The 21,569-nt window shown below is 58.8% G+C and overlaps 2 protein-coding genes across 2 annotated transcripts; both read left to right on the forward strand.

Moving 5' to 3' along the window:
- The first annotated feature begins 667 nt into the window (after positions 1–667).
- On the forward strand, positions 668–12,837 carry Tas1r1 (taste 1 receptor member 1). The gene is made up of 6 exons (XM_048350009.1): positions 668–858; positions 4,045–4,351; positions 6,933–7,694; positions 8,646–8,858; positions 9,251–9,371; positions 11,906–12,837. The coding sequence occupies exons 1-6, from the start codon at positions 668–670 to the stop codon at positions 12,835–12,837; spliced, it is 2,526 nt and encodes an 841-aa protein (XP_048205966.1).
- Positions 12,838–13,248: 411 nt separating this feature from the next.
- On the forward strand, positions 13,249–20,799 carry Zbtb48 (zinc finger and BTB domain containing 48). Its single transcript, XM_048350152.1, has 11 exons — positions 13,249–13,341; positions 14,064–14,747; positions 15,431–15,672; positions 17,969–18,080; positions 18,641–18,733; positions 19,172–19,258; positions 19,339–19,493; positions 19,673–19,809; positions 19,882–20,046; positions 20,292–20,380; positions 20,456–20,799. Exons 2-11 carry the CDS (start codon positions 14,067–14,069, stop codon positions 20,750–20,752), a joined length of 2,058 nt encoding a protein of 685 aa, XP_048206109.1. The 5' UTR covers positions 13,249–13,341; positions 14,064–14,066; the 3' UTR covers positions 20,753–20,799.
- Positions 20,800–21,569: the final 770 nt, after the last annotated feature.

Consider the following 21,569-nt stretch of genomic DNA (forward strand, 5'->3'; position numbering starts at 1 on the left):
TCTCAGCCAGGGGGCTCACACCTGTAATTCTAGCTACTCAGGAGGCTGAGATCTGAGGACCTGGAAGGCAGGAAGGTCCATGAAACTCATCTCCAATTAATCAGCAAAAAAAAAAAAAAAAAAAGCCAGCAGCGAAGCTGTGGTTCAAGTGGTAGAGCACCAGCCTTGAGTACCAAAGCTCAGGGACGGCACCGAGGGCCCAAGTTAAAGCCCCTCAGTACTGGTACACATACACGTACATGTACTCACACACAGACACACACACACACATACATACACCTCTCCATACCCTACCTCTCACCACAACAAGCCTGTCCCACCTATCACCGCCCCCCCCTCCCCCGGCCAATAGCAGGTTCCCCTTCCTGAGCCAGGTGAACCCAAAGGCACCAGAGCAAGAACAGAACCCACAAACATCCAGAAGAGGGATCACCGGGCACCACCTGGTTTGCATCCATGCCTGGGCCCTGCCCAGTTCCTGGGTGGGAACCGTAGGTCTGGAAGGCCAAAAGAAACAGATTTCTACAACAGGGCTCCAGTCCCACCCCTTCCAAGGGCAGGAAGTTGGTTGCCAAGCATCTGGGCAGCTGTGTGTGCTGTATTTAAGCGGCCGGCCTTGTCAGGGAGGGCCGCGTGAGCATGCGGGACGCAGGGCTCTCTGCTCGGCATGTTGCTCCGGGGAGTCCATCTGCTTGGCCTGCAGCTTTCCCTTGCCGTCTGCTGGACTCCTGACTGCCACAGGGCTGAAACCTCTCCCGACTTTAGCCTCCGGGGGGATTATCTCCTTGCAGGCCTATTCCCTCTCCACTCTGACTGTTTGCAGGTGAGACACAGACCCCAGGTGACCTTCTGTGACAGGTGAGTGAGGACCAGCGGAGGGAGCTGTATAGTGTGTGTGTGTGGGAGGGGTTCTGTGGCTCCAGGGCCCCTCTGCTTGCCCCTGGGCTGGGCCTAGCCCTCGAGTTACCACCCCCAAGCCTTTCACATCAATCCACAGTCGCTGCAGCCACGGCAAGGCCTGGATCCTCCAAACTTCTGCCCGCTTGCACTTTGCAGTCTTTCTTTGCAGTAGTAAGTTTTGAACTCAGGATCTTCCACTTACTAATCTGGGGGATAGTATGGAGCCGTATCTCCAGCCTTGCTTTTTACAGATTTTTAAAATATTTTTTTTGCCAGTCCTGGGGCTCGAACTCAGGGCCTGAGCACTGTCTCTGGCTTCTTTTTTTGCTCAAGGCTAGCACTCTGCCACTTGAGCCACAGCGCCACCTCTGGCCGTTTTCTATGTATGTGGTTCTGGGGAATTGAACCCAGGGCTTCCTCTATACGAGGCGAGCACTCTTGCCACTAGGCCACCTTCCCAGCCCCCAGATTTTTTTTTTTAATGCTGGTTCTTAGGCTTGAGTTCAGGACCTGGGTGCTGTCTCTTAGCTTCTTTTGCTCAAGGACGGCTTTACCACTTGATCCACGGCTCTACTTCCAACTTTTTAGTAAGAGTCCCATGGACTTTCCTTCCTGGCTGGCTTTGAAACGTAATCCTCAGATCTCAGCCTCCTAAGTGGCTAGGATTACAGGCGTGAGCCACCAGCCCCCAGCCAGGCACTCCCTTTATGGGCTGGTTTGGTTTATTTTTTATTTTTTATTTTTGTTGTTATTATAAAGGTGACGTGTGCAGGGGGTGACAATTACCTAAGCCAGGTAGCAAGTACATTTCCTTTTGGACCATGTCACCCTGTCCCTCACTCTCTCCCGAGTTTCCCCTCCTGGCCCCGCCCACAAGCTGTAGAGTTCGTTTTGAACCAAGTGCCCAGGGAGTACCACTGCTGCATTTGCTCACACTCTGTCCCTCCATTCCTGTGGCCTCTAGGCTGGTTATTTTTTAAATGGGGTCTTTTTCTTTTCTTTTGCCAGTACTAGGATGTGAACTCAGGGCCTTGTGCTTGTTTGGCTAGTATTCTGCCATCTGAGCCGTGCCTCCAGACGCAATACTGCCTGGTTGTTTTGGAGATTGAATCTTGCAGACATTTCTGCCTGCGCTAGCTTCAAACTACTGTCCTCCACATTTCATCCTAAGTAGCTAGGATTGCAGACATGAAACACCGGCATCCAGCCAAGTCTCCCTTCTTGTCCTGACGTGAGCCTGAACCACCAGCTGCAAAGGCCGCCGTGTCCAGCCTCGGCCACTGAGATCGTGTCTCCAAGGCTCTTCTGTCCTTGAATCCTACTCTTCCCCAGCTCAGCCGCCAGAGTAGCTGGGATTCTAGGCAGCGATATCAATGCCTGGCTTTGTGAATGTATTTTTTAGAATTGGATAACAGTTAAATCCAGCCAGGTGGCTCACACCTATAATCCTTGCCACTCAGGAGACTGAGACCTGGAGGATTGAGGCTCAAAGCTAGCCCAGGCCAAAAAAAAAATCTGAGACTTCATCTTCAATTAACTAAAAAAAATTGCTGAAATGGAGGCGTGGCTCAAGTGGTAGGGTTGCCTGTGTGGGCAAGCAGCCCAAGGGAACAGAAGGTCCTGAGTTCAAACTCTGCTACCAGCAAAAAAAAAAAGGTAGGTTTCCAGTGGTTTGTACCAGTGGCATACACCTGTAAGCAAGCTATTCAGAGCTACTTGGGATCAAGATTCTCAGGAGATCTCAGATCAAGATTCGAAGTCACCTTGGCAGCTTGGGTACACAAATCCTTGAGGTGCTTCTCTCTAGCCAACGAAAAGGCAGAAGTTATGGCTTAGGTAGTAGAGCACCAAACTTAAGTGAAAAAAGCCACGTGAGAGTTCTAGTCCCTGGGCTGGGAACGTGGCCTAGTGGTAGAGTGCTCATCTCGTATACATGAAAGTCCTGGGTTTGATTCCTCAGCACCACAAATATAGAAAATGGTCAGAAGTGGTGCTGTGGCTCAAGTGGCAGAGTGCTAGCCTTGAGCAAAAAGAAGCCAGGGACAGTGCTCGGGCCCTGAGTTCAAGCCCCAGGACTGGCAACAAAAACAAAACCAAACAAAGAGTGCCAGTCCCTGAGTTCAAGTCCTGGAACTAGCACCAAAAATAAATAAAACCAACTTTATAATAAAGAAGCAGCAGTTTGTACTTCAAAGTATGGGCAGGCCCCATCCAATCCCCTGAAGGCCTTGAAAGTCTGAAGTCCTGGAATAGGAGGGAGTTTTGCCTTTGTATTCAATGTCAACTCGTGCCATATTGTCTTGCCGGTCCTGAATGTGTGTGTGCACACACGCACGTGCGCACGCGCACAGGCACATATACCACGCATTGGGACTTGAACTCAGAACCTTAGCCCTGTCCCTTCATTTTTACTTTTTTTTTTTTGCTTCAGTCTGGTGCTCTATCATATGAACTACAACTCTCCTCCTAGCTTTTTGCTGGCTCGTTGGAGAGAAGAAAGAGTCTCTGAGATTGTTCTACCCAGACCAAGCTCAAACTTTGATCCTCAGATCTCAGTCTTCCCAGCGGCTAGGACTATAGGTGTGAGTCACTGGTGCCGGCTGGACTGGGCAATTTCTTAACTCTCCCGGTTGACATCCCAATGATTCTGTTTCTGTAGAGAACCCCAAGTACATCCGCCTTTCCCGCTACAGGACTTCAGAGCCCTGCAGTGATTTTGTGGTGTGTGTGTGTTTGTGTTTTTGTAGGGTTTTTTTGTTTGTTTGTTTGTCGGTCCTGGGGCTTGAACTCAGGGCCTGGGCATTGTCTCCAAGCCTCTCCGTGCTCGAGGCTAGCACTCTACCACCTGAGGCACAGCGCCACTTCTGGCTTTTTCTGTGTATGTGGTCCCGAGGAACCGAACCCAGGGCTTCCTGCGTGCTAGGCAAGCACTCTACCGCTAGGCCACGTGGCCAGCCCTGATTCCATGTTTATCAGCGTGGGACACAGCGTTTCTCCACTGTGCACCCCCCGGTCCCCCCCGGAGCTGTGTGTGCTTCGGGGTGCGGGCTGAGCTGGCGGGAGGGGTGGCCTCGGGGGTGGATCTCAATCCTGGCCCCCGCCAGCCTCGCCCATCCCGGCTCTCGCTCGCCTCTCCCCCCACAGACCGGGCAGCTTCAACGGCCACGGCTACCACCTCTTCCAGGCCATGAGGTTTGCCGTGGAGGAGATCAACAACGCCACCGGGCTGCTGCCCGGCGTCCGCCTGGGCTACGAGCTGTACGACGTGTGCTCCGAGTCGGCCAACGTCTACGCCGCGCTGAGCCTGCTCTCGCGGCCCGGGACGCGCCACGTAGAGATCGGGGGCGACCTGTCCCGCTACGCCCCCCGCGTGGTGGCCGCCATCGGGCCCGACACCACCGACCACGCCGTCACCACCGCCGCCCTGCTCAGCCCCTTTCTGGTGCCCCTGGTAGGCTCAGTGACCGCGGTTCGCCCTCTTCCCCGTCGCTGGTCCCACGTGGGCTGGGGCCGGTGGGCGGGAGCTGCCCCCCCCCAGGAGGGGGGACAGAAGGGGGGGACCGCTGTGCATCTCGGGACAGCCCCTTGGCCACCACCGTTCCTGCCCCGGCCTCCCGGCCTGTCTCCAGGGACCGCTCCCGGATCCCCCTCCGCAGTCCTCGCGAGATCGCTCCTCTCTTGAGTGCCATGACCTGCTTGTCCCCTCCCCTCTGCACCCCCCCTCCCTCCACGGCGTCCATTGTTAGCTTCAGTTTGCTCACGGCCTCCGCCTTCCACCGCTTGAGCGGCACCTCCGCTGCTGGCCTTCCGCGCGGATTGTCCTTCCGGGGCTCGCTGCCACCTGTGGTCCTCAGGGCTCAGCCTCCTGAGTGGCTAGGATGCCGGCGCGAGCCCCCGGTGCCCGGCCACCGCTGTTCCTGCTCATAGCAGGGCACGCTTTGCTTCCCAGCCCGCAAACGTCACCACACCTCTGCCTGCCTCCCTTCCAGCTCAGGGGCGGGGGCCCCGCTCCCCTCGACACCCGTCCTGCCCCCGCCGTCAGTCCCATTCTGTCCCTCTGCTTGCCGGTCTTTCCAGAATAGTCCTCCACTGCCCAAGGCTGTGCTGGAATCCCTTCCTGCTTCATGCCCTTCTGCATTCTTTCCTTTCCCCATTATTTAGAGAATGCACTTTTTTTTGGGGGGGAGGGCAATCCTGGGGCTTGAACTCAGGGCCTGAGCACTGTTCCTGAGATTCTTCTACTCAAGGCTAGCGCTCTGCCACTTGAGCCACAGCGCCACCTCTGTCTATGGGGTGCTGAGGACTGGAACCCAGGGCCTCATGCTTGCTGGGCAAGCGCTCTACCGCTAGGCCGCCCTCCCAGCCGCCCCTGCACTCTTTTGGTGTCTGAAGTCAGAGCCTTGCGGTCGGCGGGCAAGCACTCTGCCACCGGAGCCGCGCCTCCAACCTTTGGGGCATCGGTTGTTTTTGAGATGGGGCCTTGTCTTTTTTGCAGGCCAGCCATGATCACCTTCCTTGCGCTCTCTTTGTAGCTAAGATGCCATGAGCCGCGGTGCCTGGCTAAAGCCTGCTTTCTCCTGGCAGCTTCCCCCCCCCCCCCCCCCCCGGCCTGGTCACCACCGTTAGCAGCTACGGTGACTGTATGGCCCGGGTGTGAAGCCCCGCAGTCCTGCCCGCCTACGCCCCTCACTCCCTGGTTACTCATGCCTTCACTCTGTTACCAAGGCCCCGCCTCGTTCCCTCTCATGCCGCCGTGTGTCCACTCTACCCTCTCCACCGGCTTGCATCGCCATCCCCCCCCCCAGATGATTCCATCCTCTCCTCCGCGTCCCCCAGCTCTAGTCCTGAGCTTTTCTTTCTTTCTTTCTTTTTTTTTTTTTTTGAAATAGAGGGGTTACAGTTTCATATGTAAGGCAAGTACATTTCTTTTTTTTTTTTTGTTTTTGTTTTTGTTTTTGTTGCCAGTCCTGGGCCTTGGACTCAGGGCCTGAGCACTGTCCCTGGCTTTTTGCTCAAGGCTAGCACTCTGCCACTTGAGCCACAGCGCCACTCCTGGCTTTTTCTATACATGTGATGCTGAGGAATTGAACCCAGGGCTTCGTGTATACGAGGTGAGCGCTCTACCACTAGGCCATATTCCCAGCCCCTAGCTCTAGTCCTGAGCTTTTCTAACGTGTTCCTCACTGAAATTAAAAGCGCCCCCTTTAGGGGTTGGGAATGCGGCTTGGCAGTAGAGCGCTTGCCTAGCATGCATGAAGCCCTGGGTTCGATTCCCCAGCACCTCATAGACAGAAAAAGCCGGAAGTGGTGCTGCGACTCAAGTTGCAGAGTGCTAGCATTGAGCAAAAAGGAAGCCAGGGACAGTGCTCAGGCCCCGAGTCCAAGCCCCAGGACTGGCAAAAATACTCTCCTCAGCTATCACAGGTATGGACATGTCGCTTCTCTGGGAGACCCCTAAGGGCTCCCCTAGTCTTGTCCTTAGTTTGAGGGCTGAGGTCTCCTGTCCTGCCCTGTTCACAAAAGGACTTCGGGCCAGGGGCTGGTGTCTCACTCCTGCAATCCTGGTCACCCAGGAGCGTGAGATGGGAGGATTGTGACTGGAAGTCAGCCCAGGCAGGAAAGCCCGTGAGACTCTCATCTCCCATTAATCACCAAAAAGCCAGAGATAGAGCGGTGGGCTCCAGTGGCAGAGTGCTAGCCTTGGGGAGAGGAGCTCAAAGACAGCACCGAGGCCCACGGTTCAAGCTCCATGACCTACAAAGGAAAAATAGCATCAAATAAAAGGACCGTAGGCCAAGCAGCAGCTCCTGTGTGTCCCCAAACCTGCCGTACCATCTCACTCCCTGGAGATGGGTTTTGTCCCCTGTGCTCAGAATGCACGCGCTGGGCGGATTCCCACGCCAGCCTGCTCTCCTGGTCCCCGTGTCCTCCCTCCCCCTGGGGCGGGGAGCTGGGAGTGGAGCGGGGCTGCGGGGTGAGGCAGACACTCCCCGATCTCACGGGCTGGGATCCCCCCCCCCCCCGCCCCGCAGATCAGCTACGAGGCCAGCAGCGTGGCGCTCAGCACCAAGCGGCTGTACCCCTCCTTTCTGCGCACCATCCCCAGCGACCAGCACCAGGTGGAGGTGCTGGTGTTGCTCCTGCAGAGCTTCGGCTGGCTGTGGTTCTCCCTGGTGGGCAGCCACGGCGACTACGGGCAGCTGGGCGCGCAGGCGCTGGAGGAGCTGGCCACCCGGCGCGGCCTGTGCGTGGCGTTCAAGGGCACCGTGCCCGCCTCTGCCAGGGCCGGGGACGAGCGGATGCGGGACCTGATGCTCCGCCTGGCCCGGGCCAGGACCACGGTGGTGGTGGTGTTCTCCGGCAGGCAGCTGGCCGCAGTGTTCTTCGAGTCTGTGATACTGGCCGACCTCACTGGCAAAGTGTGGATCGGTTCAGAAGACTGGGCCATCTCCACCTACATCACCCGCGTGCCCGGGATCCGGGGCATTGGGACCGTGCTGGGGGTGGCCATCAAGCAGAGGCTCATCCCTGGCCTCCGGGAGTTCGAAGAGGCCTACGCCCGGGCGGAAAAGGGCAGCCCTAGGCCTTGCCCTACGGGCTCCTTTTGCACCACCAACCAGCTCTGCCGAGAGTGCCACACATTCGGGGAACACGAGGCCCCCAATCTGGGAGCCTTCTCCATGAGTGCCGCCTACAATGCCTACCAGGCGGTGTACGCCGTGGCCCACGCCCTCCACCAGCTCCTGGGCTGCTCTGCGGGAGCCTGCTCCGGGGACCCAGTCTACCCGTGGCAGGTGAGGAAGAGCCTCGCTTCAGGCTCTCTAGGGAGAACGGCCCATCCTGAGATCGACAGAATGGACACATGCTGGCCACCCTGCAAGCCATTCATCTAAGGACTAGTCCTCTACTAGACCATGCCTTTTCTTTTTTCTATGGCCCCAGAAACATCAAGGGGTTCAAATCTCTGCAGAACCTCTGGGGGCTGGGGGCTTGAGCCTGCACTCTTAGCTACTTGGGAGGCTGAGATCTAAAGATTGAGGCTCAGCCCAGGCAGACAAACCCATGACACTCTTATCTCCAGTGAACCTAAAAGATGGAAATGGAGCCGGGGCTCACGTGGTAGAGTGCGAGGCTTGAATGAAAAAGCTAAGGGACTGTGCGGAGACCCTGAGTTCCAGACCAAGTACCAGTACAGAAAATAAAAACAAATTATCTACAGAGGGCTGGGAATGTGGCTTAGTGGTAAGCGCTCGCCTAGCATGCATGAAGCCCTGGGTTTGATTCCTCAGCACCACATACACAGAAAAAGCCAGAAGTGGCGCTGTGGTTCAAGTGGTAGAGTGCGAGCCTTGAGCAAAAGCAGCTCGGGGACAGTGCTCACGCCCTGGTTTCCTGAGTTCAAGCCCCAGGACTGGCCAAAAAAAAAAATCTCTGCAGAGAAGTTCTTTGTTTAGAGGCCTCCCCTTCAGAAGCGGGTTTGGAAGGTCAGGGGGCTTTCTAAGTGTCTCTGAGGAAGGAAGTACATATTCTACGTGAACTGGAACCATCTAGGAGTGGAATCCTGATCAATCACTAGTACTTGCTTCCTGGGCCATCTGTTGTTGTTGTTGTGGCAGTACTGGAGTTTGAACTCAGGGCCTCGCACTTGCTGGACTGGGGCTGTGATACTGAGCCACACCTCAGCCCTTCCCTGGGGCAGCTGATGCGCGTGGCTTATGGTAACTGCATGACCCTCTTCATCCCAGCTTCTAGAGCAGATCTACAAAGTGAACTTCCTTCTACACGAGGACACTGTGGCCTTTGACGGCAACGGAGGGCCCCTCCCCAGCTATGACATCATCGCCTGGGACTGGAGTGGGCCCCAGTGGACCTTTAGGGTCGTTGGCTCCTCTACATGGTCTCCAGTTCATCTGGACCTAAATAAGACGAAAATCCAGTGGCATGGGAGGAACAAGCAGGTAATGGAAATAAGTCACTCGTAGTGACTGAGTGATGGTGTAGGATGTCTGGGGGCAACGTGTCCCCAGATCGGAAAGGGAATCCCAAGTGTCCAGCTGCCATGCTCTGCCTAGTGCTGCAGGTCCCACTGTGGACAGACAGATGCCCCGCTGACTGTTAGCCCGTGACCAGGAGCTCTGCCCCGGGAGCAGGCGTGGAAGACACAGTATGGCGGTTCTGTTTTCCCTCCCACACATGAGCTGTCCCTTGATACGGGCCTGTCCGTGTGGCTTCTTCTCTTTTTTTGGGGGGGGAGGGAGGTGGGTACTGAGGATTGAACCCAGGATGTTGCATTTACTAGACAAGCACTTTGCCACCAAGCTGCCCAGCCCTGGCCTGTGGCTTCTTACAGGTGCCTACGTCCGTGTGCACCCTGGACTGTCGTGAAGGGCACCGTCGGGTGGTCATGGGCTTCCACCGTTGTTGCTTTGAGTGCGTGCCCTGCGAAGCTGGGACCTTCCTCAACAAGAGTGGTGAGTGGGGTCTGCAGTGCAGGTCGGAAGGGCTCCCTCAAGCGGTAACCTCTCTGCACATCACTGGCTTCTTTTCTTTTTTGCCAGTCCTGGGCCTTGGACTCAGGGCCTGAGCACTGTCCCTGGCTTCTTTTTGCTCAAGGCTAGCACTCTGCCACCTGAGCCACAGCGCCACTTCTGTCCGTTTTCTACATATGTGGTGCTGAGGAATCGAACCCAGGGTTTCAGGTATAAGAGGCAAGAGCTCTACCACTAGGCCATATTCCCAGCCCCTCTTTTCTTTTTTTCTTTGCTGGTCCTGACCTGGACGCCCCTCCCCACCCCCCCCCAGCCTCTTTGTGCTCAAGGCTAGTGCTCTAGAACTTGAGCCACAGAGCCACTTCCAGTTTGTTCTGTGTATGTGGCACTGAGGAATTGAACCCAGGGCTCTATGAATGCTAGGCAAGCACTCTACCACTGAGCCATATTCCCAGTCCACCAAAATAACATTTTTTTTCACTGTTTAAGGAATTTTATTAAAGCAAGAATTTTATAATCCAAATTACGTTTCCTCGCACAGTTATCAATTCTGTTACCTAGAACTGACATCCTGAGCTATTCCACAGTAAAGAATTACAAAATTGGGGCTGGGGATATGGCCTAGTGGCAAGAGAGCTTGCCTCGTATAAATGAGGCCTTGGGTACGATTCCCCAGCACCACATATACAGAAAATGGCCAGAAGTGGCGCTGTGGCTCAAGTGGCAGAGTGCTAGCCTTGAGCAAAAGGAAGCCAGGGACAGTGCTCAGGTTCTGAGTCCAAGGCCCAGGACTGGCCAAAAAAAAAAAAAAGAATTACAAAATTAAAGGAGGGCTGGGGATATAGCCTAGTGGCAAGAGTGCCTGCCTCGGATACACGAGGCCCTAGGTTCGATTCCCCAGCACCACATATACAGAAAACGGCCAGAAGCGGCGCTGTGGCTCAAGTGGCAGAGTGCTAGCCTTGAGCAAAAGGAAGCCAGGGACAGTGCTCAGGCCCTGAGTCCAAGGCCCAGGACTGGCCAAAAAAAAAAAAAATTAAAGAAAGGAATGCTTTAAATTTTGTACTTTGCTGAAAATTCTTTTTCCCAGGGTCTATAAAACATTAATTTGTTTTTATATTTTACTATTTTTTGTAGGTTTTTTTGTTGCTTTTAAATCAAGTAATCTAGGACTAGCACTGTTTGCTAGACCTGGCATTTGCTCGGTACATAAGGTTCAAAGTTTCCTTTCCTTTTTTTATTTATTTTATATTTTGCAATGTTTTTTTCATAATACAAAATAACAATTTTTAACTGTTTTTTTTTCTTTTCTTTTTTGGTACTGGGGATCAAACCCAGGACATTGCACTTGCTAAGTGCTTGGCCACTGAGCTACATTCCAGCCCATAACAATGTTTTTTAAAGGGGAGGGCTAGGGTTGGGAATGTGGCTTACACAGAAAAAGGTCAGAAGTGGCGCTGTGGCTCAAGTGGTAGAATGCTAGCCTGGAGCTAAAAATGGAGCTTAGGGACAGTGCCTAGGCCATGAGTTCAAGCCCCAAGACTGGAGGTTAAAAAAAAAAAAAAGATCTCAGCTGGGTGCTGGTGGCTCACGTTACTCATTCACATTACAAAGGTGAATTCAGATAATAGCTTGTCTGCAGGTGAAAACCAAAACCAAGTCTGTCCCAACCAGTGATATAAGGGGTCAATTAGGCGGTTTGGCCCAGGGCTGGATTCCAGGGACACAATTCTTTGTTTTTGTTGCCAGTCCTGGGGCTTGGACTCAGGGCCTGAGCACTGTCCCTGGCTTCTTCCTGCTCAAGGCTAGCACTCTGCCACCTGAGCCACAGAGCCACTTCCGGCTTTTTTCTATATATGTGGTGCTGAGGAATCGAACCCAGGGCTTCATGTATACGAGGCGAACACTTTACCACTAGGCCACATTCCCAGCCCCGACACGATTCTTTACTGTTGCAGTGGGGATTTGAATGTATAACATCTGTCCTCAGAGAGCCAGGACTCAGGAACCACGGAGAATCCCAGGAAGGTGGATTTGGTTAGTGACAGTGGAGATGAAAATCCCCTTCCTTTGGGGCTGGCTGTTCCTGCTGGACCACAGTCTCATTCCATGTGGGCAGAGCTCCCTGTGTGGATTTTGGATTCAAACTCCTTTTGGGATGAGAGTCATACAGTACTCATCCATGTGTTTCCAGAGTCTATAACACAAAGGTGTGTGTGTGTTCGTTACTGGAGTTTGAACTCGGGGCCTGGGCACTGTCCTTTTTCACTCAAGCCTAGTATTCTACCACTCGAGCCATAGCTCCACGTCTAGTTTTTTGGTGATGAACTGCATATAACAATCTCATGCACCCTCCTGCCTGGGCTGGCTTCGAACTGAGATCTTCAGATCTCAATCTCCTGAGTAGCTAGAACGAAGTAAGAGTGTGAGCCACTGATGCCCGGCCTGCCCGTTTCCCATCCTCATTCTGCTCACGTGGACTTCAGGATTGTATTTTTTCTTTCTTTCTCTTGCAGACCTCCACAGGTGCCAGCCATGTGGGAAAGAAGAGTGGGCACCCGAGGGAAGCCAGACCTGCTTCCCCCGCACGGTGGTGTTTCTGACTTGGCATGGGCCCGTCTCGTGGGTGCTGCTGGCAGCGAATACACTGCTACTGCTGCTACTGATGGGGACTGCTGTTCTGTTTGCTTGGCACCTCAACACCCCTGTGGTGAGGTCTGCTGGGGGCAGGCTGTGCTTCCTCATGCTGGGCTCCCTGGCGGTGGGGAGCTGCAGCCTCTACGGCTTCTTTGGGGAGCCCACTCTGCCCACGTGTTTGCTGCGTCAGACCCTCTTTTCCCTTGGCTTCGCCATCTTTCTGTCCTGCTTGACAATCCGCTCTTTCCAGCTGGTGATCATCTTCAAGTTTTCCACCAAGGTCCCCGCCTTCTACCACGCTTGGGTCCAAAACCATGGTGCCGGCCTGTTCGTGACGGTCAGCTCCATGGCGCAGCTGCTCATCTGCCTCACGTGGCTGGCAGTGTGGACCCCGCTGCCCGCCAGGGACTACCAGCGCTTCCCCCAGCTGGTGGTGCTCGAGTGTGCCCACGCCAACTCGCTGGGCTTCCTGCTGGCTTTCACCTACAACTGCCTCCTCTCGGTCGGCGCCTTCGCCTGCAGCTACCTGTGCAAGGACCTGCCGGCGAACTACAACGAGGCCAAATGCGTCACCTTCAGCTTGCTCCTCAACTTCGTGTCCTGGATCACCTTCTTCACCCTGGCCAGCCTCTACCAGGGCAAGCACCTGCCCGTGGTCAACGTGCTGGCCGGGCTGGCGGGCCTGAGCAGCAGCTACGGCGGCTACTTCCTCCCCAAGTGCTACGTGATCCTGGGCCGCCCCGAGCTCAATAACACCCAGCACTTCCAGGCCTCCATCCAGGACTACACGCGGCGCGGCGGCTCCGGCTGAGCGGCGGGGCAGGCCGCCTGGGAGCTCGGGGGCGGGGGGCGGGGGTCCGGGGAGGCCTCGGGAGGCCGTGCGCGGCCGATCTCCGCCCGGGGTCCTTCCCAAGCCGCCAATAAACCCGTGCAGCGCCGGCCCGCGTCTCGGTGGCGCCTCCTCTCCGGGGGCGGGGACAGGCAGGGAGGAGCCTCGCCGTGCGCAGCCAGGGGGGCGGAGCCTAGCCGCCGAGTCCGGGCGCCCAGCTTGGCGTTGCTAGGCAACCGCGGAAGTCGGACTCGGCCCCGGGGCTCGCGCGCGGCCACGCCCCCTCAGCACCCCATTGGTTGCTTTCCGGGATCCCGCCCCTCCAAGGGCCGAAGTGAGAAGCCCTACGATCGCGAAGGGTCCCGCCCACGCCGGAGCGTCCTGACGTCACGTCCGGCGCGGCGACGGCGGCGTCTCCTCCACTGTGGGCCGGGCTCGTCAGGCCGGGGCAGTTGGTCTGTGGGGTGTGGAAGCGACCGAGCCCGGGTCAGTGCCACCCCGCCCCCCCCGCCCAGGGAGGACGGGCCTGGTGGGGAGGGCGCGGGAGGGGTCTGCGCGCCGTCGTGGCTGCCCGTCGACGGAGGGGGGGTCGCGGCCGGCGGCCGTGCGGAGCCCGTGGGGACGGCGTGGGCTCGGGTCACCTGTGCACGGCCCCGCCCAGCCCCTCACGGCCAGTCAGTTCGCGTCCATTCCCGCCTCCCACCCCTCAACTCTTGTGAATGCTCGCTTGGAGCCCCTTCCCACGCTGGTCCGCCTCCTGCTTTGCTGACCCCCACCCCTGCACCCTCCCCTCGTGTGTGCGCGCAGCCTCTGACCTTCACCCACCTGACCCGAGCCCGGCCGTCCGGGTGTGCGCACGCGCGCACCCGTCCCGGCGCTTGGACTCTGGGTCCGGGTGCTGCCCTTCGGCCGCCTCTCTCGGGGCTACGACTCTACCACTTGGGCCACACCTCCGCTTCTGACAATTTTGGGTGGTGAATTGGAGATAAGAATCTCCCAGGCTTTCCCGCTCCAGCTGGCTTCCGGCCCTGGTCCTCAGATCTCAGCCTCCTGAGTAGCTAGGATGACGGGCGTGAGCCACCAGTCCCCGCCCTGATAGTCCTCTTCAGTGTGACTGGGGGAGTCCAGCCTGGAGGGAGGCCTGGGCTTTCTTCTGCTTCCTCTCCTTTGGGCTGGCCAGGGTGTCACTCTACTCTCCTTTCTTCCAGACTATGGATGGCTCCTTCGTCCAGCACAGTGTACGAGTTCTGCAAGAACTCAATAAGCAGCGCGAGAAGGGTCAGTACTGTGACGCCACGCTGGACGTGGGGGGCCTGGTGTTCAAGGCACACTGGAGCGTCCTTGCCTGCTGCAGTCACTTCTTCCAGAGCCTCTATGGAGACGGCTCCAGGGGCAGCGTGGTCCTCCCTGCGGGCTTCGCAGAGATCTTTGGCCTCTTGCTGGACTTTTTCTACACCGGTCACCTTGCCCTCACCTCAGGGAACAGGGATCAAGTGCTCCTGGCGGCCAGGGAGTTACGAGTGCCCGAGGCCGTGGAACTGTGCAAGAGCTTTCAGCCCCAAACCTCCGTGGGCCAGGCACCAAGTGGCCAGAGCGGACTGGGGACACCTGTCTCACAGGATGTGAAAGGCCACCTCAAGGAGCCATCCGACTTAGAGGAAGACGAAGTCTCGAAGACTCTGGGCATGGTGCCCAGGGATCAGGAGCCCTTGGGCACTCAGAGCCCTCAGCAGCTCAGTTGCCCTGCACGGAGCAGCCCCTCCTTCCTCTGTGGGAAACTCAAGCAAGCTCTAAGGCCTTGTCCCTCGGAGGACAAGGACCCCGGGGACTGCAAAGTGTTCATGAGGCCCTTTGAGGCTGAAGATGCCCCACTGCAGCGAGAGAGTCATGAGGTACTGTGCCCTGGGGATGCTCATGGAGGGGCACACGTTAGACCCTTTTTTTTTTTTTTTCTGGGTGTGGTGGCACGTGTCTGTAATTTCAGCTATGGGGAGGATCCCAGAGGCTAGCCCAGGGAAACAGTTAATGAGATCCTCATCTCAGCGAACAAGCTGTGCTCGATGGTGCCCATCTGTAATCCCAGCTACACAAGAGGAATAGGTAGGAAGACTGCAGTCTAAGGCTGGCCGTGGGCGAGAAAACACGAGCTCCTGTGTGAAGAGAAGGAAGGGCTGAGGGCTCGTGTGGTAGAGGGCCTGCCTAGCACACGCAAGGCCGAGTTCCCCATTATCACCAGAGGAGGAAAAGGGGGTGATCCGTCATGAGGAAGCAGCCTTTTCCACACAGAGGAAGCCGGTGGCCTCAGCCAGCCTTTCTACGGTTGGCTGCCCTGGTTGCCGTCTTCCTCGGAGGGTCGAGTGGGCAACATCAGGGTTACAGATGTTTCCCTAGTGAAAGCTAGCCAGGCTTCCACTTCCCCCAGACCCGGTATTGAGGTGCTCTGTGGCCTGGGACCGCGCGCGCCGGGGTCTGACGAGGGGCCCTCTGGGTCGGGGCTGGCGATGAGCTAAGGCGGGGGGCCCCTGCAGCCCCTGCTTGTTAACGTGGAGCCTCTCCTGCACCTCTTCTGCCCTAGTGGGAAGTGGTGGTTCAAGTGGAGGACGACGGGGATGGGGATTACGTTTCTGAGCCTGAAACTGTGCTGACCAGGAGGAAGTCGAAAGTAACGAGCAAGCCCTGTGTTGCCGAACCCGCCTCGGGTGCAGGCTCCCCAGCAGCCGCGCCCGCTGAGAGCAGAAAGGGCACAGCGGTGCCGGTCGAGTGCCCCACATGCCATAAAAAGTTCCTCAGCAAATATTACCTAAAAGTCCACAACAGGTAAACGCTCTGGCTTTCTATTCTCTTTTCCCACCTGCCATTCCCGTGTTTTGGGAGGGGTGCTGGACCCTCCCCGCCCCCCGCAACTCGTGGGCTCTGTAGGGGCTGGGGGCTCTCTCGGCATCATCGGGGAGTGGGAGCCTCTCTCTGGCTCGGATTCGTCTTTCCCCTCTTTCTGTGAGGCCTTTGGTCGGAGGTGGGCCTACCGGTAGGTTCTACCCACTGTGGCCTTGGCCTGCCAGCGGGCTTCTGCCAAAGGGACGCCTCTCGCTCCCGACTCCCGCTGAGGCCCGGCCTTAGGCATTTCTAAAGCCTGGGAAGATGGGCTGTGGTCACCATGCCGATCTGGAGGGCTGGCGCTCCCCGTGTTCCTGGGGATGTCAGCTCGGGGTGTCAGTGGAGCCTAAAAGACCATTTGGCTAGAAGCACAGTGTCCAGTAAGGCAATCAAGATCTCTAGGGGCCGCTTCAACTAAGATGACTTGAATCCAGGTCCTTAGCCATACTCGCCACGTCCTAAGTGCTCAGGAGCCGTGCGGCGGGAGGCCACCAGGCTGGATGGCGCCTCGCCCGGGGGAGCTCCCTTCACCAGTGCTGCCTCAGTCCTGCTGGACTTCTGGTGTCCAGTCTCCCAGCACTGTCCGGGACACCGCTAGTCCAGCAGCATGCCACCTGGAGAGCCAGGCTGGGCCTCACACGCGTTCTCACCACGACACCCTGGGGGAGGACGCAGGCAGCCACCCAGGGTTGGAGCTGAAACCCACACCTCTCTGCTCTACTGGGCTTAGCTTTGGGGCAGCCAAGACCAGCGGCGTGTGGGCGACCCCGGTGCAGGAGGCGCCCTGTGGTTGTCCAGCTCTCTGCCTGCCGGCAAGGCTAGCGCGGCCCCTTATCTCCCTGTGTCTCTACCCCGGGCTGTGGGTTGCCGGGTGGCCTTGACAACGGGGAGGTGAGGGATGGCCTCCCGAGGTCATTACAGTGGGTGGAGGACAGAGAAGCACTTGGCTTCTGGCAGCTTTGAGAGCGCTTCCTTTCATTTCACTCGCTTCACCCACTCAGTGAACTCTACCAGACAGCCTAGCGGAACTCACCGTGTGGCCGGGCAGCGCAGAGCAAGAACTCGGGTAGTGTGTTAGAAAGAAGCCAGACGGCAGGCACGGGGGCCCCTGCCTATAATCCTAGCTACGCAGGAGGCTGAGACCTGGAGGCTCAATGGTGGGAGCTGGCCCAGGCAGAAACAGCAAAGGACAGAGTGAGGGCGTGGTTCAAGTGGCAGAATGCTACCCGTGAGTGGTAAGCAAGCAGGCTGGGAGCGTGAGCCCATGAGTTCAAAGCTCGGTACTGGTGCATGTGTACGCGGGTGTGCATGCACACACATACACAAGCATGCATACACAGGTGTGCATGCGCACACATACACAAGCAAAAGCAGTGTTGGCTGCTCTACCACTTTGAGCCACAGCGCCACTTCTGGTTTTCTGGTGATGAGTTATAGTTAAGAATCTCATGGACTTTCCTGCCTGGGTTGGCACTGAACTGTGATCCTCAGACCCCAGCCTCCCCGGTAGCTACGCTCACGGGTGTGAGCCACTGGTGCCCGACTGTCCCTTAACTTTTGCTGTTTAAGGTTAGCGCTCTACCGCTTGAGTCACAGCTCCACACTTTTTTACTCATTCACTGGAGATGAGGCTCATGGACTTTCCTGTCCAGGCTGACTTTGAGCCACTATTCTTGGCCTCCTAAATAGCCAGGATTTCAGGTAGGAGCCCCCTGCACCTGGCTTGAAGTCGGGCAGATTCTGGCCCTGGCTTGAAGGGTAAAACCCACAGGCATCTTGGGAAGGCAGCTGCTTCTTCAGGTCAGCCCAGTGATTGTTTGTACTTTGAAAGCCAAAGCTGGCGGCTGGGCCTCCCCATGAGCCTCTGCGCCAGTCAGCTCCTAGGTACCCCCTCGGAAGGCTGGCTGGGGCGGGCGGGCTGGTGGCTCCCAGCTGCCCCCTCTAGCATGGGGCGGTCAAGGCTGTGGCCACAGCGCCCTCTTCTGTTGAAAGTCTCCATGGATTTGCCATGTATGTTTCTCCAGGCTTTAAGGAGCTAGCCACTTGAACCTCAGGACACGTTCCTTCTCCCCTCCTTCCCTCCCTTCTTCCTCCTCATTTGCTGTCTTTCTTGCCTTCCTCTCCTCCCTCCCCTCCCCCCGGGCAGCACAGCACAGGTCAGAGGGGGGAGGCAGGGCCTGGGAGGGGGAGAGTGGGGAGATGCTCTCAGACGCCACACCCCTGCGGCCCCTCCTGGCAGGAAACACACTGGGGAGAAGCCCTTTGAGTGTCCCAAATGTGGGAAGTGCTACTTCCGGAAGGAGAACCTGTTGGAGCATGAAGCCCGGAATTGCATGAACCGCTCGGAACAGGTACTTGGGAGCTAGCTGCCCAGGTGCTGGTGGGCAGAACACAGGGTGTCACACGTGTCACGTTGTGTCTTCACGCCATCCGGGAGGGGCCCCGGGAGACCGTCTCTAATGGGGACATCTACAGGGTCTTTGGGATGTCATGGAGTCCAGGCCCTGGTGCAGGCGGGGACAGCAGCCCCCAGGCAGGAAGGGACGATCCTGGGAGGGCTCTGTGGGGGGCATTCGGCCCAGCTCCACCTTGGAGCCGGGAGCTTGGGGGGGGAGCTGCAGGGAAGGGGCCTCTGGCCACCTGCCCGCCCCACAGCTGCCCCGCGTGGGTCGGGTCTGGCTGGTCCCCCCCTTCTCTTCCCGGTTGGTGGCACCTGGGACCGAGGACCGTACGAGGCTGTTGGCCCCTGGTCCGGCAGTGCTTGGGGACGGTCAGGGCAGGCGGGTTACATGTCGCCCTCTCCCGCCCTAGCGTCCCCCACCCCAGGAGCAAGCGGAAGCCCCGGCAGAGGCTGCCTCCGCGGGCCCCGGCGCCCCCTGATGCCGGCCCTGCTTGCCCCCCACACTGCCAGGTCTTCACGTGCTCCGTGTGCCAGGAGACCTTCCGCCGGAGGACGGAGCTGCGGGTGCACATGGTGTCGCACACGGGGGAGATGCCCTACAAGGTCAGGGTCGGCCGCTCCCGGGGCTGTGGCGTGGGGGGCACCGGGTCCCTCCCGTGGAGTCCTCTGCCCCGGGCGGGTGGTGGCAGGTGCTTCCCTCTGGATGGTCTCCCCAACTTCCTGTGGTGCCCAGCCCGCCCCCGCGGCGGCCGGAAGGGGCCACGTCCTTCAGCGACGGCCCCCACCCCGTGTCCCCTCGTCTCCAGGAACCCGCTTGCCTTGTTACTCTAGTGACTCCACCCCCGAGGTTAGGGCGGGTCTCAGGACCCTTGGGGAGCCTGTCTCTTGCCACGGAGGGCAGGCTGGGCATCCTCGGGGGCGTGGCGTGGTCCGCTGAGCACGGCCTTCGCCCGGGACCAGGCCCCCCTCCCCTCCCCCCCCCCCCCCACGCAGGGCCGCCGGCGCGGGCTGTGCTGGACGCAGCTGCACCTGTTTTTGCAGTGCTCCTCCTGCTCCCAGCAGTTCATGCAGAAGAAAGACCTGCAGAGCCACATGATCAAGCTGCACGGAGCTCCCAAGCCGCACGCGGTGAGCCCCGGGCAGGGCGAGGGCAGGGCGCCCCCGCCCGCCGCCCGGCCCTGACCCGGCCCCGCCGCCCTGTGCCGCAGTGCCCCACCTGCGCCAAGTGCTTCCTGTCGCGCACGGAGCTGCAGCTGCACGAGGCCTTCAAGCACCGCGGGGAGAAGCTGTTCGTGTGCGAGGAGTGCGGGCACAGGGCCTCCAGCCGCAACGGGCTGCAGATGCACATCAAGGCTAAGCACAGGTCCGGGTGGCTCCTTCTCCCGGGGGGCAGCGAGAGCCTGCCGGGCAGGGGAGCGGGGCTGAGGCCAGGCTGCGCCTCCGTCTCCCCCACTCCCTGTGGTGCCCAGCCCGCCCCCGCGGCGGCCGGACGGGGCCACGTCCTTCAGCGACGGCCCCCACCCCGCGTCTCCCCGTCTCCAGGAACGAGAGGCCCTACGTGTGTGAGTTCTGCAGCCACGCGTTCACCCAGAAGGCCAATCTCAACATGCACCTGCGCACGCACACGGGCGAGAAGCCCTTCCAGTGCCACCTCTGCGGCAAGACCTTCCGCACCCAAGGTGAGCTAGGCCGGCCCCGGCCCCGGCCCGCGGGCCCGGCCAGGCGCTGAGCCTCCCCCCTCGTCCCCGCAGCCAGCCTGGACAAGCACAACCGGACCCACACCGGCGAGAGGCCCTTCAGCTGCGAGTTCTGCGAGCAGCGCTTCACGGAGAAGGGGCCGCTGCTGCGGCACGTGGCCAGCCGCCACCAGGAGGGCCGGCCCCACTTCTGCCAGATCTGCGGCAAGACCTTCAAAGGTACCGGGCAGGGAGACGGCGAGGGCGGGCAGCGCCTCCGCCTCCCACCGGCCTCCGTGGGGGGGTGGGGGGCTCCCCAGGGGCCGCGGTGTGCGCATGCTCCTCAGCAGCAGAGCCTTCCTGCCATCTCCCCCCCCCCCCCCCCCGCCGAGGGGCCCCCGGCCCCGCATGCCAGTGGGCTCAGGGTGTGGCTGGAGAGCCGTGCGCACCCCCCTCTAATGCCGGTGGCTACCCGCCCCCCCCAGCGGTAGAGCAGCTACGCGTGCACGTCAGACGACACAAGGGCGTGAGGAAGTTCGAGTGCACTGAGTGTGGCTACAAGTTCACTCGGCAGGTAGGCTGGGCCCCGGGGGTTCCCCCCCCGTTCTGTCCCCCAGACCTGAGCTTGCCCTCTCTCCACTCTCACCAGGCCCACCTGCGGAGGCACATGGAGATCCACGACCGCGTGGAGAACTACAACCCCCGGCAGCGCAAGCTCCGCAACCTGGTCATCGAGGACGAGAAGGTGGTGGTGGTGGCCCTGCAGCCCCCCGCCGAGCTGGAGGTGGGCTCGGCCGAGGTCATCGTGGAGTCCCTGGCCCAGGGCGGCCTGGCCACCCAGCTCCCCGGCCAGAGACTGTGCGCCGAGGAGAGCTTCGCCGGCCCGGGCGTCCTAGAGCCCTCGCTGCTCATCACGCCTGCCGACCCCGAGGACTGCGACACGTAACCCACCCTGCCCACCCGGCCCCGCCCCCAATAAAAACGGGGCTTCATGCGCACCTGTGCGGTGGTTTGGTTCTGGGGCTTGAACTCAGGGCCTGGGTGCCCTCGCTGAGCTTTTTGCTCAAGGTCAGCGTGCTACCATTTGAGTCACAGCTCCATCTCCAGCTGTTTTTGTTGGTGGTGGTGGAGGTTAGAGGTGCGTCTCATGGCTTTACTGCCTAGGGTAGCTTCCGGATCTACCCTCCTGAGTAGCAGGATTACAGGCTCGAGCCACTGGCCCCTAACTCCTGTCCCTCCCCTTTTCAGGATATTAGAAGCCCTAGCTGTTAGTGGAGGTGACGGCTGCTAGCAGTGTGGAATTCACTAGACCCTTTAATCAGAATGGAATGGCTAGGTCCTGCCGCGGCAGTCCCACTGGCCAGTCAGTCCAAGTCCTGCGTGGAGCCGCCCCCACCCGGAGGCAGGTAGCCAGCAGCCTGGCTGCCAGCGTGCTCACGGGGACCCGTCCCGGAGGAGGGCACCGACTGGGCCTGCAGTGACGGAGGTAGGGCGCATGCGAGCTAGTGAAGATCGTGACTCCTTCCCACCTCCATTTATGAGCGAGTTACTACTTCACCTCCACCTGTAATGGAGTCGGTAACGCGCTCATGAAGATTGAGAAGGCTCACTGGTAATAAGACACTAGAGAATTTTCCGGGCCTCGGGGATGTCCTCAGGACGGCTCGCCTGTGCCTCCCACCTGCTGGCGGGGCTCTAAGAGCAGGCACCGCTCCACTGCTCTGCACTGCACAGGAGCAGAAACGAGCTTTGAGACCACTCCT

Source organism: Perognathus longimembris, chromosome 7 (genome assembly GCF_023159225.1).
Source record: "Perognathus longimembris pacificus isolate PPM17 chromosome 7, ASM2315922v1, whole genome shotgun sequence".
NCBI lineage: Eukaryota > Metazoa > Chordata > Mammalia > Rodentia > Heteromyidae > Perognathus > Perognathus longimembris.